The sequence below is a fragment of the Ovis aries genome, chromosome 6 (genome assembly GCF_016772045.2).
Source record: "Ovis aries strain OAR_USU_Benz2616 breed Rambouillet chromosome 6, ARS-UI_Ramb_v3.0, whole genome shotgun sequence".
Lineage (NCBI taxonomy): Eukaryota > Metazoa > Chordata > Mammalia > Artiodactyla > Bovidae > Ovis > Ovis aries.
Genome location: NC_056059.1, coordinates 42583991 through 42602038, shown reverse-complemented (window position 1 = coordinate 42602038; position 18048 = coordinate 42583991). Strand labels below are relative to the sequence as shown.

General features: G+C 38.4%; 1 protein-coding gene across 3 annotated transcripts in view; it reads left to right on the top strand.

Moving 5' to 3' along the window:
* Positions 1-18048, top strand: part of ADGRA3 (adhesion G protein-coupled receptor A3) — a 130174-nt gene that overhangs the window by 93829 nt on the left and 18297 nt on the right. For all 3 annotated transcript variants that reach the window (XM_060417563.1, XM_042251854.1, XM_027970897.2), the window contains 2 exons: positions 5584-5797; positions 6005-6213. In XM_060417563.1, coding sequence (XP_060273546.1) covers positions 5584-5797; positions 6005-6213 — 423 coding nt within the window. The remainder of the gene's footprint in view (positions 1-5583; positions 5798-6004; positions 6214-18048) is intronic.

The following is an 18048-nucleotide window of genomic DNA, read 5'->3' as shown; positions in this document are numbered from 1 at the left end:
AGCCCCTTTTGCCTTCTGGAGTTTCTTTTCCTTTGGGATGGCTGTGTTCTCTCCTCTGGCTATGTTCCTGTACAGTGTCTCTGTCCATAGTCCTTCAGCACTCTGTCTTCCAGATCTAATCCCTGGAACCTATTAATCACCTCCACTGTACAATCACAAAGTACTTGATTTAGGTCGTACCTGGAAGGCCTAGTGGTTTTTCTGACTTTCTTCAGTTTAAACCTGCATTGTATAATAAGGAGCTGAGTTTCAGGTCTTGTTTTTGCTGACTTTATAGAACTTTTCCATTTTCAGCTGCAAAGAATATAACGGACTATTTGGTGATGTCCATGTATAAAGTCGTCTGTTGTGTTGTTGGAAGAGGACGTTTGCGATGACCAGGGTTTTCTCATGACAAAACTCTGTTAGCCTTTGCCCTGCTTCATTTTGTACTCCAAGGTCAAACTTGCCTGTTACCTCAGGTGTCTCTTGACTTCTCCTTTTGTATTCCAATCCCCTGTGGTGAAAAGGACATCTTTTTTTAATTTATGTTAGTTGTACGTTTTGTAGGTTTTCATGGAACCGGTCACCTTTAGCTTCTTCGGTCTTAGTGTTTGGGGCATAACTTGGATTACTGTGATGTTGAATGGATTGCCTTGGAAACAAATGAAGATCATTTTGTTTTGAGATTGCTTCTGCATTTCAGACTCTTGTAGACTATGGTGGCTGCTGCATTTCTTCTAAGGGATTCTTGCCCACAGTAGTAGGTAGGTCATCTGAATTAAGATTCACCCATTCTCGTCCATTTTAGTTCACTGATTCCTAAGATGTTGATATTCACTACATCTTTCAATCTCCTGCCTGACCATGTCCAGTTAACTTGGGAAGCCTGGAATGGTACAACTCATGGGGTCTCAAGAGTTGGACGCAACATAGTGGCTGAACAACAACAATGAACCGAACATTCCCAGTTCCTATGCAAAGTGGACCACGTTTTGTCAGAACTCTCACTATGACTCATCCATCTTGGGTGACCCTGCATGACATGGCTCCTAGCTTCATTGAGTAATGCAAGCCCCTTTGCCTTGACAAGGTCATGATCCATGAAGGGGAAAAAAACAATGTACATACTTTGAATTTAAATGCCCTTTTTTTGCTAAAAATTGCTAACCATCTGACAATGTAGGATTGCCACAAACATTCCATTTGTTAAAATCAAAGCAAACAACTCCTCCCACCCCCAAAATGCAGTATCTGTGAAGTGCAATATAACAAGCTATGCCTGAAACAATAATAAAAACACCACCCACAGTTCCATTCCCTTTCATGCTTGTCATGGTTATGATCCCATTTGGTCCTCACAAGTATTTGTTAGGAAGGTCATTAGGTATATGTGACAAATGCAACTCAGAGGGTAGACAAAATCTTGCAGTGTCTAGCCACTACTTTCTGGTGACGCTGGGACCCAAATTCTGGTTTCTTGTTGCAGACCCCATGTCTCCCTCCCCCCCCCCCACCCCCCCCAGGGATGGCATATAATCTTCAATAGATATTAGACTCCAAAAACATATCTTTCCAAAAGAGTTGGTTGTTTGTTTTTTTTAATTGAAGGATGGTTGATTTATAATTTGTGGTAATTTCTGCTGTACAGCAGTCATTCAGTTATATCAATACATATATATATATTTATATTCATTTTCATATTCTTTTCCATTATGATTATCACAGGTTATTAAATGTAATTCCTTGTGCTATACAGTAAGACCTTGTTTACCTAGTCTATATATAAAGGTTTGCATCTGCTAACATGAAAATCCCAGTCCCTCCTTCCCTGAGTCCCTTTTGGCAGCCTTAAATCAGTTCTCTGTGTGTGTGTGTGTGTCTGTTGCGGTTTTGCAGGTAAGTACATTTGTGTCACATTGTAGATTTCATATGTAAGTGATATCTGTGATATTTGTCTTTCTGACTTACTTCACTTAGTGTCATAATCTCTAGTTCCTTCCTTGTTGCTGCAAATAGCATGATTTTATTTTTTTATGACTGAGTACTATCTCATTTGTATGTATCCACATCTTCTTTCTTTATTCACCTCAGTGGGCATTCAGGTTGTTTCCACATCTTGACTATTGGGAATAGTGTGCTATAAACATAGGCGTGCAGGTATCTTTTTGAATTTTGTTTTGTGAGATATATGCCCAGGAGTAGGATTTCTGGATCATATGGCAACTCTATTTTTTAATTCTTTAAGGAACCTCCATACAGTTTTCCATAGTGACTTCATCAACTTACATTCCCACCAACAGTGTAAGAGAGCTTCCCAAAGGCTTTGAAAAGAAAGTTTTCTGATTTAGTAGCTTTAATTCATATGTTTTATGTCAATTTCCATTGCTGTAATCCATACATTTTAAAATGAATATATGGTTAAATGAAATTATTGCCTTTGTGTTTTTGTCTTCAGGCTAAGTGGCAAATGTATAGCCACAATAAATGTATCAAATGTGTCCATTAGTTTTGGACATGCCACATAGCATGTGAAATCATAGTTCCTCACCCCCTGCATTGGAAGCACAGAGTTTTAACCACTGGACTGCTGGGGATGTCCTCCTCGGTGAATTTTTTCATTAGATTTACAACCTTTCTGTAATAAATGATCGGGACTTCTTTTAAAGAGATCAAATATGCAAGTGTTACATATTTACTATAAAAATATTTTTGATACAGGTGAAGTTTGCTTTTCCACCTTCCCTAGGCTATGCCAAGGGACCTATAATTATTATTTGACAATACTCTTTATTGGACTTTGAAGGATATCTTATAAATTATAAGCATGTAACAGCCTTGAATTTGTAGCTCTCATCTCTCAGAGATTTCTCCTTACTCTGGAATTTTTTAAATTTGTTGTTGTTGGGTTGGTTTTGCCAGTTTAAATTTGTATAGAAAAAAAATTGGACTGGTAGAAACTGTAATTGTCATTTCCTTTTTCAGCTGTCTTTTAGAAAGTAAAGTATGACTTTCTTTATTTAAATTAATTTGATTTATCGTAAAGAATACTTTCCCAGAGAGCTGTGCTTTGTTTTCAAGTTATTTTGGGTTCATAGTAGAATTATTTTATGGACTTTTAAGTACTTAAGTTTTAATAAATGTCCAGCATGTAACATTTCATCAGGATTTTGACCTTCTAATTAAATTGATCTATTGATGTTTTTCCGTTTTGGCATGCATCTTTAAATACTTAGGATAAATTTATATACTTAATAGAAATGTACTATGTTAGTGAATGAATTGGTAATATCTTTGTTTGCCTATCAAGTTGTATTTGGGAGAATAGTAGAAACCTTATTATATGTTTTCTCAGATGTAATATTTTTACTAAATTTTTTCTTGTTATCTGCAATTTAAAAGTAATGTTCACCTATCAATATTTAAACTTAAAAAATGCTTTCAGCAGATATTTATGGTTATCTGCTGTGTTACAACACTGTTTTAAGCACAGTAGTTAAGAACTAATTCTGAAGTCAATCGTTTGCTTCAGTAGAACCTTAAAAATGCCACACAGACTTTCAGTAGTTTCATAAACAATGGGCTATTTTATTAATGCTAGTGCCAGGAACTATTATTAACATAGGCAGTCCCCAGATAAATGAGATGATCTGCATTTGAAAGTTCTCTCACCCTAGTTAAGAGGAGTAGACAGTCAGTTACACTGGGATACTTTAGGACTTTCGTTATGCTGTGCTCTGTGCAGAATGCTGCCTGAGTCCAGAATAGGGAGCAGTACCTGCAGTAGTGATGTAATTAATCACCCCCAAAAGCCCTATTAATAAAACCTTGCAAAGTCGTTCTCTTCTTGGCTGCCAACCTTTCTCATCCTGATCCATCCTTTGCAGAAGCAGCAGAATTAACTTACTAAAAATCAGATCTGACCAGTTTGAGCTTACCAGATGAAAGAATCATGGGGCATTTCAGCCATAGATACTGGCATGTGCGCAGTGGCATTTAAGAATCAGGGGATGGGGCTTCCCTTGTGGCTCAGTGGTAAAGAATCTGCCTGCCAATGCTGAAGACACAGGTTGGATCCCTGATCCAGGCAGATGTCACATTGAGCCTGTCCTCTAGAGCCCAGGAGCTGCTACTACTGAGCCCATGTGCCACAATTACTGAAGCCTGAACACTATAGAGCCTGTGCCCCAGAACAAAGAGAAGCTACTGCAGGGAGAAGCCTCCACTCTGCAACTAAAGAGTAGCCCCCACTCGCCACAACTGGAGAAAAGCCTGTGTAGCAGTGAAGAGCCAGCACAGCCAAAAATAAGTAAAAAAGAAAAGGAAAAAAAGCAGGGGATGTCAAAAAATGATCAACTCGAATCGTGTATATTATCATATGTGAAACAGATCGCCAGTCCAGGTTCGATTCATGAGACGGGCCACTCAGGGCTGGTGCACTGGGATGACGCTGAGGGATGGGATGGGGAGGGAGGTGGGAGGGGGATTCACGATGGGGAACACATGTACACCCATGGCTGATTCATGTGAATGTATGGCAAAACCACTACAATATTGTAAACTAATTACCTCCAATTAAAATAAATAAATATATATATATATTTTTTCTGTCAATGTGACACCCCCCCCCCCAAAAAAAAAGTGATAAACTCACTGTGGCCCAGTCATAGGTTGTGGTGTAGGGAGTGTTAGGAGATGAATTTGAGGAAAGGATTTTAGCCAAATTATATGGCATACTTTAGAATTTTTGGCTGTATTTTCTAAACATTTGGGAGCCAAGGTGTTACTTGAACTGAAATAACAACAGATTTGTTGAAGAGGAAATTCTGTTGGCATCATGAGCATTGGGTTGGAGAGAGAGGTTGGTGCCAAGAGAAAGGCTCTGTGATGAGTCCTTAAAATAGGGAAGTTTTTAGATTATTATTTGCCTCCTTGGTGTACAGATTTATTTTTCATTAAATGCTGAATAATTTATAATTTAAAAATCCCTAATAAAGAAATCTGAAGAACATTTAGTGCCCAGCCAGCATTTTTCACTTGTTCCTCTTTGTGACTGTGTTTTTGTAAACCTAATGTGTTTCTGAGTCTAAAGTTCTGTTATGTTTTTGTATAATTTCTTCTGTTCTTTGACAGTCGGAATCTATCATAAATCACCTTAAAGTTTCATAAGCCCAAATTAATTATACTCACATTTGTGATATGCTCCCTTTGTGCTCATTCACCATATTTTGTCATTGTAAAATTCATAGGCAGAGTGATTGCTGAGATCTTGTTCTGTTTAATGCAGTTTACTTCAGCAGTATACACTATCAGGGGAAAATTCACTTTGAAATAATCCCTTGTTTACTACTTTAATGCTTTGAAATAGAGTTTACGTTTCTCTTTATTTTCTGCTGCTTTTGTTCTATGCTGTTATATGATCTTTAGGCATTTCACTTAATGAATAAATTGTTTTAACTACTAAATCTCGCTCACATATTTAAAACCTGTACTCAGCATGTAACTAGTCAGTATTCATAACTGTCTAAAATGTTTCTGGTTTTAACCTACTAAGATGTCAACTCTTCTATGTTTCTGTTTTTTCTTTTTTAAATATATTTTCAGAACACTATTGTGGAGGCTTCTATTCAGCTTCCTCCTTCCCTTTTCTCACCAAAGCAAAAAAGAGAAGTCAGACCAAGTGATGACTCTCTCTATAAGCTGCAGCTCATCGCATTCCGCAATGGAAAGCTTTTTCCGGCCACCGGGAATTCAACAAATTTGGCTGATGATGGAAAGCGGCGTACAGTGGTTACCCCCGTGATTCTCACCAAAATAGGTTTGTCTGTGGCTTATGTCCTCCTGTAGTCACTGGACAGCACGACTCGATCATTCCCTGTTCCTAAAGATGCTTATTTTTGTTCCTTCTCATTTTAATGAGCCACTAGAGAAAAAAAGATACTTGCAGATGCCCATTCGTGTATGTTGACATTTAATTGTTCATGAAATTTGTTTCAGAAATATTTTTATTTCCTATTTCCTCCAGATGGTGTGAACATTGATACCCATCACATCCCCGTTAATGTGACGCTGCGTCGAATAGCGCATGGAGCAGATGCTGTGGCTGCCCAGTGGGATTTCGACTTGCTGAATGGACAAGGAGGCTGGAAGTCCGATGGGTGCCATATACTCTATTCGGATGAAAATATCACTACCATTCAGTGCTACTCCCTTAGTAACTATGCAGTTTTAATGGTATGGCAGTTGTTAATGTTAATGCGTAAACACTAAGCCATTAAATTTCTTCCCTATGCATAGTTAAGCTCAAATGAAGATTTTTTTTAACTTTTAACGTGAATTGCTCCCTTAATTAAGGAAGAGGTGACATTTGGTGTCATTCTGATTTTAAAGGGAAATTGAGTTACTACTAAGTGAAATGTATGGGAATTTTCAGTAAACTTTAAGCCAATCAATTCAACTAGACCTTGACCTTAAAATTTGGAAACATGCTGTCCAACTCTTAATCAAGAGTGATTCATTTGCCCAAAGATACACAGTAAACAGGGCTTCCCTGATGGTTCAGCTGGTAAAGAATCCGCCTGCAATGTGGGAGACCTGGGTTTGATCCCTGGGTTGGGAAGGTCCCTTGGAGAAGGGCAAGGCTACCCACTGCAGTATTCTGGCCTGGAGAATTCCATGGACCATATAGTCCATGGGGTCGTGAAGGGTTGGACAAGATGGAGCAACTTTCACTTTCACTTTCTTCCCCCAACAAATGGGGCTTCCCTGGTGGCTCAGATGGTAAAAAATCTGAGTGCAATGCAAGAGATATGGGTTCGATCCCTGGGTCAAGAAGATCCCATGGAGAAAGGAATGGATACCCATTCCAGTATTCTTGCTTGGAGAATTCCGTGGACAGAGGAGCCTGGAGGGCTACAGTCCATAGGGTAGCAAAGAGTCAGGCACGACTGAGCGACTAACACTTTCATGTTCACACGACGAATAGTGAGAGATTTTCCTGCTTAGTTATTTAGTGCCTCATCCCACTACACATCATAACTTTTTAGATTCCTTTTGTATTTAGAGTAATGGTGATAATTTCAGTTTAGTTGCTGCAAGCAGCAGCGCTGACACAAATGTCTTCAATTGTAATGCTAATCAAGTTAATGCTGTTATTTACTATTTTTCTATTTATTAGTCTTTTGTGAAATAGCTAGTTATTAACGTATTTTTTATTAATGAATCATTTATGTGAATCTGATCTCTGAGTTGATAATTATGAAATTATCTGTACTAGTTTTTATTGCATATTGTGGTTATTCTAAGATACTAACATCCTGAAGCATGTATACATGCATTTAGAGCAGAGCGGAAGAAATTACTGATGAATATGAAGGACATTTCTTAGCAATGGCTTGAGGCTAGCCTGGGAGTGAGGATGCCTACGTTTTGATTTCTGCCACCAGCTCTGAATCTGTTATCTAGATAATATTTTATCAAAGCACCACATAATCTTGAAACATGATATATTTTACTCTAAGTGAATTTTCTTTTCTTAAAACTACAAAAGAGCATTTTCACTGGAAATGGTCTTAAAGCATACTTTAATTGGAGTAGATTTTCTTCAGCTCTATATTTTGGTTTTCTCTTTGCTCCTCAAATTAGGCTACCTACCTAGTGTCCCGAACAGATGGAGGAGTAAATAGATTATCAGGCAGGGCAGAAGGATTAATATGTGTGTTACTTAACCCAGCAGGCAGTGGGTGGGGTCGACACTAGGAAGGAACTCAGCTGTTTTGACTAAGTCGTCTGTCCTTTTGAGTTTAGTGTTAATAGTATAGGATTCTCTTCACAAATAGATGCTTGAGTTCTGTAAGTCTAAGTCTGATTTCTGTAAGTTCACATTTTATTGTTTTGTAGTCGGCTTTCAAAGAATGCTTGAAGCAGTAATTAAAATATGAAGCATTTGCTCTTTCAGTTTAAAAGTGTTTTCTCATTCAGGTTTTGATTATAAAGTAACGTGGAACTGAGAAGTACTGAAGGAGAAATAAGAGATATAGCATCATTTGAAATTTTTTTAGTAGTTAACTAGAAAAAGTTGGGCAAGAGAAATGAAATGCAAACACAACAAAACGCATTTTATAAGCTTCAGTGTTCAAGACATGATACTGTACCATGTGAAACTTATTTAATACCAGTTAAAACATCTATTTTTGAACTTCCTAGCTGTTCTTCTCCACAGTTTAAATTAGTATAATCCTTTTCTTGAAGAAATAAGCTATTCTTTTATCTTTCATACTTTTAATCTTTTAAAAAATGTAATACACAATTCTTAAAGCTAAAATACAGCACTAAGATTTTTTTTTCTATTTTCAAAGAATATCCTTTCTCTTTTCTTAAATATAACTGTGCCACCTAGAGGTAGCAAGGTGAAAAGGATCTGAAATTGTTGACAAAACTATGGCATTTTTAGAGTTGCTGATGAAATGTGAAGGCAAAGTTAATGAAATCATACCTACTCTTAAATAAAGTCATATCTGAATTAGAAAACATAGCTTTAGAAATTGGAAGTCAACATCTTTTTTTCTTTACCTGGCACTGTTTTGAATAATAGATAAAATCCTATTATTATTTTTTTTGGAGAACTGCTTTAATGTAGGATTTTATTTAGCAAGTCTAAATTCCTTTATTGGCAGCTAGCTCATAAAACTTTCCCTGCTGTGGTTTAAAAAAAAATGTGTGTTTAGAAAGTGAAATGAAAATAATATATTTGTTTTTACATCTCAAATAGATATTCATAGTTCTAGACAGATAACATAGCTCAGTAGGCATCCTACAATAACCATTTATATTGTAAGTTCTCAGAGAAAAAAGTTAGGTAGAAATTGAGTTTGTTTGAATTATGTGATCAGAAATAACCAATTGACCAGAGGTCAGTAGGGAACAAATAAAACTGAATGAGGAGGGCCAGACTATTCATGGTAGTACTTACTACTTAATTGGTATTAGTAGTGAAAATAAAATAACCACCATATCTTGATTCTCCTTTGTTACTGTATTCACCTAGAAACACATGAAACCAGAGAGCACTCATTTGTTTTTACATCTCTAGTTTTTTTTCAAGGCAAACTGGTTTCATTTACTCTTCTTTCATTTACCAAGGGCTTCTCTGGTAGCTCAGTTGGTAAAGAATCTGCCTGCAATGCAGGAGACCCAGGTTCAATTCCTGGGTTGGGAAGATCCCCTGGAGAAGGGAATGGCAACCCACTCCAGTATTCTTGCCTGGAGAATCCCATGGACAGAGGAGCCTGGCGGACTACTGACCGTGGGGTTGCAAGAGTCGGGCATGACTTAGCAACTAAACCACCAATGTACAGTGAGAAATTAAACTCCTGACACTCTATTGTCTCTTCTCCAAAGAATCAGTTCAGTTCAGTTCAGTTCAGTTGCTCAGTTGTGTCCAGCTCTTTGCGGCCCCATGAACTGCAGCACACCAGGCCTCCCTGTCCATCACCAACTCCCAGAGTTCATTCAGACTCACATCCATCAAGTTGATGATGCCATCCAGCCATCTCATCCTCTGTCGTCCCCTTTTCCTCCTGCTCCCAATCCCTCCCAGCATCAGAGTTTTTTCCAGTGAGTCAACTCTTCACATGAGGTGGCCAAAGTACTGGAGTTTCAGCCTCAGCATCATTCCCTCCAAAGAACACCCAGGGCTGATCTCCTTTAGAGTGGACTGGTTGGATCTCCTTGCAGTCCAAGGGACTCTCAAGAGTCTTCTCCAACACCACAGTTCAAAAGCATCAATTCTTCGGTGCTCAGCTTTCTTCACAGTCCAACTCTAGCATCCATACATGACCACAGGAAAAACCATAGCCTTGACTAGATGGACCTTTGTTGGCAAAGTAATGTCTCTGCTTTTGAGTATACTATCTAGGTTGGTCATAACTTTTCTTCCAAGGAGTGAGCGTCTTTTAATTTCGTGGGTACAGTCACGATCTGCAGTGATTTTGGAGCCGCAAAAAATAAAGTCTGACACTGTTTCCCCATCTATTTCCCATGAAGTGATGGGACCAGATGCCATGATCTTTGTTCTCTGAATGTTGAGCTTTAAGCCAACTTTTTCACTCTTCTCTTTCACTTTCATCAAGAGGCTTTTTAGTTCCTCTTCACTTTCTGCCATAAGGGTGGTGTCATCTCCACAGAATAGATAACCCTTAATAGTTTTTTTTTTATACATTATCGAAGGACTTTCACATATGTTACAATGAAATGAATACATGATCCTATTTTCTTACATTTTTATATGAAGGTAGCATGCTACAAACATTCTAAACCATGCCTGTTTCCATGAAGCAGTATATCTTATACGAGGATGATGATGACCATGGAACAATATATCTTAACACTGCTGCTGCTGCCTTGTGTGGGTGATATTCTTAGGATGATATGAGGGTAGTGATGACAGTGGTTAACTTTTATTAAGTACTTAATGCACCGAGTTCTCTTAAATCTTTACCTACAATTAACCTATTTGGTCATCATAACCACATCATAAAATGTGGTGCTACTGTTATCACCCCTAGTTTACAGATGGAGAAACCAAGGCATAGAGAAGTGAAGGACCATGACCAGGTTGACAGAGGTAGTTAGTGTGGAGTTGGGGTTCAAACTCCACAAATGTCTTCTTAATCCCACTACTGAATTTCCTTTCTGAAAACTTCCTTATCAGTGTTAGAGAGCTTTCTCATTCTTTTTTGTCTCTGAATATTCCTTTATGACCTCACCATCATTTATTTGGGCGTTCCTCTGTATTGTTTGTTTCTAATAATTTCTGTGTATAGAATGATTTTACACATTAGAAAATCTGTATCATAAATTATCTGAAGTAGAATTGATAATCAAAGGGAAACCAAAACTTTTCCTTCTTTCATTAAATTGAGCTATTGATCGATGTTCACAGATCTTAACTATATAGTTTAATGATATTTTTACCTGTAAACCTACATGTTTAGCTGCCATCAAGGTAAAAGGCTTTTATTTGAGCACTCAGAAGCTCTGATATGTTTCTTTCTAGTAAATTTTCACTGTCATTCGAAGAAATAGCCTTCTGATGTGTATCACTAGATAAGTTTCATCTGCTCTTTAATTCTATATAATTGGAATTGTACAGCTTGCGCTCTTTGCGTCTGGTTTCTTTCCCATCATTGTGTCTGTGATATTCATCTTTGTTTTTACATGTGGTAGCAGGTTATTGTTTTTTTCTTTTCCTTCGTAGTAGGCCATTCTATGGGCTTCCCAGGTGATGCTAGTGGTAAAAGAGCCTGACCGCCAATGCAGGAGATGTAAGAGACATGGATTCAGTCCCTGGGTCAGGAAGATCTCCAGGAGGAAGGCATAGCTACCCACTCCTGTATTATTGCCTGGAAAATCTCGTGGACAGAGGAGCCTGGTGGGCTATAGTCCATGGAGTCACAGAGTCGGACACAACTGAAGTGACTTAGCATACACACAGGCTATAGTATGAACATATCAGAATTTGTGCATTGATGAATTTTTGAGTTGTTGTGAGGTTCTAGATATCAAGAAAAAGCTGTTGTAAATATTTGTAGACGGTGACTGCAGTCATGAAATTAAAAGACACTTGCTTTTTGGAAGGAAAGCTATGACAAGTCTGGACAGTGAATTAAAAAGCAGAGACATCTCTTTGCTGACAAAGGTCTGTCTAGTCAAAGCTGTGGTTTTTCCAGTAGTCATGTATGGATGTGACAGTTGGATCATAAAGAAGTCTGAGTCCTAAAAAATTGATAATATTTTTGAACTGTGGTGCTGGAGAGGTCTCTTGAGAGTCCCTTGGATAGCAAGAAGATCAAACCAGTGAATCCTAAAGGAAATCAACACTGAATATTCATTGGAAGGACTGAAGCTGAAGCTCTAATACTTTGGCCACCTGATGTGAAGAGGCAACTCATTGGAAAAGACCCTGATGCTGGGAAAGATTGAAGGCAGGAGGAGAAGGAGGTGACAGAGGATGAGATGGTTGGATGGCGTCATTGACTCAATGATTATGAGTTTGAGCAAACTCTGGGAGATAGTGAAGGACAGGGAAGCTTGGCATGCTGCAGTCCATGGGGTTGCAAAGAGTTAGACACGACTGAGTAACTGAACAACAACAACAAAATAATTTAGGAACGTGTTTTTGATGGATGTATGCATACAGGATTGGAATTGCTAAGTTGTAGGCATCTGTATGCTGTGAGAAGTAATGCCATGCAATTGATCAAACTGGTTTTATTGGTTTACAGTCTCACCAGTGATGAGTGTTAATTGCTCTATATCCTTCCCAGTGCTTGGTATTTTCAATCTTTAGTTTTGGTCTTCTGGTGGCTGTGCTGTGATAGATCATTGTGGTTTTAATTTTTTAAGTTTTTTCAGTTTTTAAAATTTTTTAAAATTTAAATAAGATAAAAATTTTTTAAAAAATTTTGTTTTTCTTTGGTAACTGATAATATTGAGTACCTCTTCATTTTCGTATTACAGTTTGGGTAGCCCTTTTGTGAAGTTATTGCTCAAATCTTACAGATTTTTAATTTGATTGTCTATTGTTATCTTACTGGCTTATAGGAATTCTTCATGAACTCTGAATAGGAGCTCTTTGTTAGATTTATGTGTTGCAAAAATCTTCTCCCAGTTCATGACTTGTTTTAATCAGTTCAGGCTGCTACAACAGAATATCAAAGACTAGGGCATTTACAAACAGAAGAAAAAAAATTTTTTTTCCATACTTTTTGTAGGAGACAGGAAGAATTAAAAAAAAAGCAGGCCCTGGCAAGGGCTGCAGAAGAAATTTATAATTATTGATAAACTGGATGCTATAAGGCATGAGACTCTTGGAACAAGTCCAGAGAGAACAGTTCATAATCTTGAAAACAAGATATGATCCTGATGTCAGAAAACTGACCCCAGACTGTTTCTCAGCTGGCGTCTCAGAGTCACATGTTTTACGTATCTGGTGAAAAATCTATAGATAAAAATATTAGTCTTAGTGACTGATTTGTTATTGATTACTGTTTCCTAATTACTCGATGGTTAATAATCATTTTGTTCTTTGGCCCTGAAGGCCTCATGAGTTATAGTTTAACTCCCCGCTTATTCTTTCATTCACAGCTGAAAGTATAATAAAGCTGACTTGGATTCAGTTTCAGCACCTTCACCTTGGAGCAGTATTGGTCCCCTGATCTTTGTTTTTCTCTAAATTCTTGTGTCTTGTTTTTCATTCTCTTGCCGTATCGTACTTTCAAAACCCCTGCTAGTCGAGCTGGTCTCAACAGTTTTGGAGGCTTAAGTCCATGATCAAGAAGCTAGCAGATTCTTCGTCTAGTGAAGCCCTGCTTCCTGCTTCATAAATGCTGTCCTTTCTGTGTATACTCTTGTGGTGGAAGGGGCAGGGGAACTCTCAGGTATCTCTTTTATAAAAGGACTCTAACAGGATACAGGATGCTTGGGGCTGGTGCACGGGGATGATCCAGAGAGATGATATGGGGTGAGAGGTGGGAGGGGGGTTCAGGATTGGGAACTCACCTACACCTGTGGGCGGATTCATGTCAATGTATGGCAAAACCAATATAGTATTGTGAAGTAAAATAAAGTAAAAATAAAAATTAAAAAAATATATATAAAAGGACACTAATTCTGTTTATAAGGGCTCCACCCTCATGACCTAATCACCTCTCAGAGGCACCAACTCAAGATAATATCACATTGGAGGTTAGGTTTCAACATGTGAATTTTAGCTGGGTGACATAAACATTTAGTCTGTGGGCATGCCTTTTTTCTTTTTTTTCTTAATGTTGTCTTTTTATAAGCAGAGTTTCTAATTTTTCTAAATTTTTTTTTAGTAGTTAGTGGTTTTTATGTCCTATTTAAGAAGTCTTTGCTTACCGCCAAATTATGAAGTTATTGTCCTTTATTTGCCTTCAGTTCAGTTCAGTTGCTCAGTCATGTCCGACTCTTTGTGACCCCATGAATCGCAGCATGCCAGGCCTCCCTGTCCATCACCAACTCCCAGAGTTCACTCAAACTCATATCCATCGAATCAGTGATGCCATCCAGCCATCTCATCCTCTCCCATCCCCCTTTCCTCCTGCCCCCAATCCCTCCCAGCATCATAGTCTTTTCCAATGAGTCAACTCTTTGCATGAGGTGGCCAAAGTACTGGAGTTTCAGCTTTAGCATCATTCCTTCCAAGGAACACCCAGAGCTGATCTCCTTTAGAACGGACTGGTTGGATCTCCTTGCAGTCCAAGGGACTCTCAAGAGTCTTCTCCAATACCACAGTTCAAAAGCATCAATTCTTTGGCACTCAGCTTTCTTCACAGTCCACTCTCCCATCCATACATTACCACAGAAAAAACCATAGCCTTAACTAGACGGACCTTTGTTGGCAAAGTAATATCTCTGCTTTTGAATATGCTATCTAGGTTGGTCATAACTTTTCTTCCAAGGAGTAAGTGTCTTTTAATTTCATGGCTACAGTCACCAACTGCAGTGATTTTGGAGCCCCCCAAAATAATGTCTGACACTGTTCCACTGTTTCCCCATCTATTTCCCATGAAGTGATGGGACCAGATGCCATGATCTTCGTTTTCTGAATGTTGAGCTTTAAGCCAACTTTTTCACTTTCCTCTTTCACTTTCATCAAGAAGCCCTTTAGTTCCTCTTCACTTTCTGCCATTAGGGTGGTATCATCTGCATATCTGAGGCTGTTGATATTTCTCCCGGCAATCTTGATTCCAGCTTGTGCTTCTTCCAGTCTGGCATTTCTCATGATGTACTCTGCATAGAAGTTAAATAAGCAGGGTGACAACATACAGCCTTGACGTCCTCCTTTTCCTATTTGGAACCAGTCTGTTGTTCCATGTCCAGTTCTAACTGTTGTTTCCTGACCTGCATATAGGTTTCTGAAGAGGCAGGTAGAAGGTTTAAATATGTTTTATCTTTCACATTTAGGTCTGTGATTCAACTGGAACTGACTTTCGTGTATGGTGTGTGTTAGGAGGATTAAAATCTTGAAATTATTCCTTGTTTCTTAGGGGAAAAGTTAAAAGAAAGAGACATGGTCTCAATTTTTTTAAAGACATTTTTTATTTTAAATCTATTCTAAAATTTTATTGTCAAACTCTTTTAAAAATACTTATACTCTGACAAACAGAGGGAAACTGAGATGTTTTTCTTTGGTCTTCCATTCCATTTGGTCTTCCTTCCATTGTTTAGATCTTGATGAGTTTAAACCATAATTAATTTATAGAATTTATAGTTATTATTGATGTGATGCCAATGAATTATTTAAAACTGCTAGTGATTTTATGTTTAGTAATTTTCAGGCTAAAGCTATTGTAAATGTATGAATCTCTATCAGGTTAATAAAAATTTCAAAAGCTCTTCTTCCATTTATTTGGTTCCTTAATAATAAGTACTTTTGCAGTTTTTAACACACTTTTACGTGTTTTAATATTCTCTGAATTGGTGCAGTTTATTTTGGTGAACTTTACTTTCCGTTTTCTGGCCTGTTTTCTTAAACTTAGTAGTAGTAGTAATAACACTTCATTTGTGTCCGACTCTGCAATCCTATGGACTGTAGCCCACCAGGCTCCTCTGTCCATGGGAGTCTCCAGGCAAGAAGACTGGAGTGGGTTGCCATGCCCTCCTCCAGGGGATCTTCCTGACCCAGGGATTGAACACACGTCTCTTATGTCTCCTGCTTTGGCAAGTGGGTCCTTTACCACTAGTGCTACCTGGGAAGCCCTTTCTTAAATTTTGCACCATATATAAGTGTGACTAAGATCACCATTTAGTGATAGACTGTGGTTGAATAAGCACCAATTTATGTATCACTGTATTGCAAATGTGAATGACACTTTTTACTTTTCTTCCATGGGTATCTCCTAGTGGCCATTTGGACAATGTATTTGGGAATTTTTTTGTAATGGAAGTGATTTGATTTCTAAAAAGAGAATAAAAGCAAGAATCATGGGTTTCTGTGAAATTAAAGAGATTGAAATCTTGATATGTGTCTCCCTGAACAGGTAGATTTTTTTCAGTAGAGGTATAATTGACATACAACATTTCGTTAGCTTCAGGTATACAATGTCATGATTCAGTATTTGTGTATAGTACAAAATGATCAGCACAATAAGTCTAGTTAACATCCACCAGTATGCAATTACAGCTTTCTTCTCTTATGGTAAAAACTAGCTTTACTCTTTGAGCAGCTTCCAAACTTCTGTATTATTAACTGTAGTCCCTTGCTGAACGTTGCATCGCCAGGGCTTCATTTATTCTATATTTGGAAATCTGTACTTGTGGACTCCTTTCACCTATGTTTTTGTTACAGTATCACAAAGCCTCTATTTGTTGATGGATATAATTGAAAATAATTTTGACTTAAGATTTCTACTTTACCTCTTTTGTATTTAGTCTTTAACTTCTCTTAACTTTTTTCCTATCCTGATCTCCTCAGTTGTCTTATATGGCCTTAAATTCTCTTATATTTTGTCATCAAGATACAAGATCAAATTTTTATTAACTTGATTTGTCTCCTTTACAACAGGAAGGGCGTCTGCAATCCCTGGCAAATATTTGATCCACAGGCCTGTTCCAGTCAGCTCTCATTTGGTTGTTTGATGTTCTAAATGCTGGAAAGCTAGAAGTGGTTTCCAAGTTTTAAAGGTTATATTTTAAGTGGTTAATAAGTACCTGCATAATAGCCTCAATTTTGCCTTTGGCCTGCCAAGCCTGAGCTCCTAACTCTCTGGCTCTTCACACCCTGCCAGGGGTTCTCTTTCCTTTGGAAAGGTCTGTTTGTTATGACAGCAAAAATGCCCCTGTGCCGCAGTCAGTAGTGCTTGCTCCTTCCTCCCGGACTGCTTTGGAGTTTTAACAGTCTGGAGCTTGTGTGTCAACATCCAGCTTCCTGCTCATGCTATGTCACATTCATTAGCTTTTGAAAAAACTGAATTGTTTTAACCGTAAATATTGTAAAAAATGTAAGTCAAAGAGGAGAGTGAAAAAGTTGGCTTAAAGCTCAACGTTCAGAAAACGAAGATCTTGGCATCTGGTCCCATCACTTCATGGGAAATAGATGGGGAAACAGTAGAAACAGTGTCAGACTTTATTTCTGGGGCTCTAAAATCACTGCAGATGGTGACTGTAGCCATGAAATTAAAAAATGCTGAGTCCTTGGAAGGAAAGTTATGACCAACCTAGATAGCATATACAAAAGCAGAGACATCACTTTGCCAACAAAGGTCCATCTAGTCAAGGCTGTGGTTTTTCCAGTGGTCATGTATGGATGTGAGAGTTAGATGGTGAAGAAAGCTGAGTGCCGAAGAATTGATGCTTTTGAACTGTGGTATTGGAGAAGACTCTTGAGAGTCCCTTGGACTGCAAGGAGATCCAACCAGTCCGTTCTAAAGGAGATCAGCCCTGGGTGTTCCTTGGGAGGAATGATGCTAAAGCTGAAACTCCAGTACTTTGGCCACCTCATGCAAAGAGTTGACTCACTGGAAAAGACTATGATGCTGGGAGGGATTGGGGGCAGGAGGAAAGGGGGACGGGAGAGGATGAGATGGCTGGATGGCATCACTGATTCAATGGATATGAGTTTGAGTGAACTCTAGGAGTTTGTGATGTACAGGTAGGCCTGGCATGCTATAATTCATGGGGTCACGGAGAGTTGGACATGACTGAGCAACTGAACTGAACTGGCAGTTTGTCTGATGTTTTGTTGGATAATATTCAGCCACCTGTGTTTTGTTATTATCTGCAAAGGCCTGTGGAATGCAGGCATACACAGGTTCTGCCCCTTCCCCAGACCCTGCCAGATGAGATGACTGTGGTGTCTCCGTTTTATTGGGGTAACTGCCCCAGATCATTCAGCTAGTGGTGACAGTATTCTTTGAACATTTCCTGAAGGATTGGAAAACAGGCAGTGCACAGAAAGAGTGAAGAGACCACATCCTAGACACTGAAAGTTTGTCTTCAATTATTTATTCTCCATGGGAATAGAAGCTTTTCATAGAAATGAGGGAG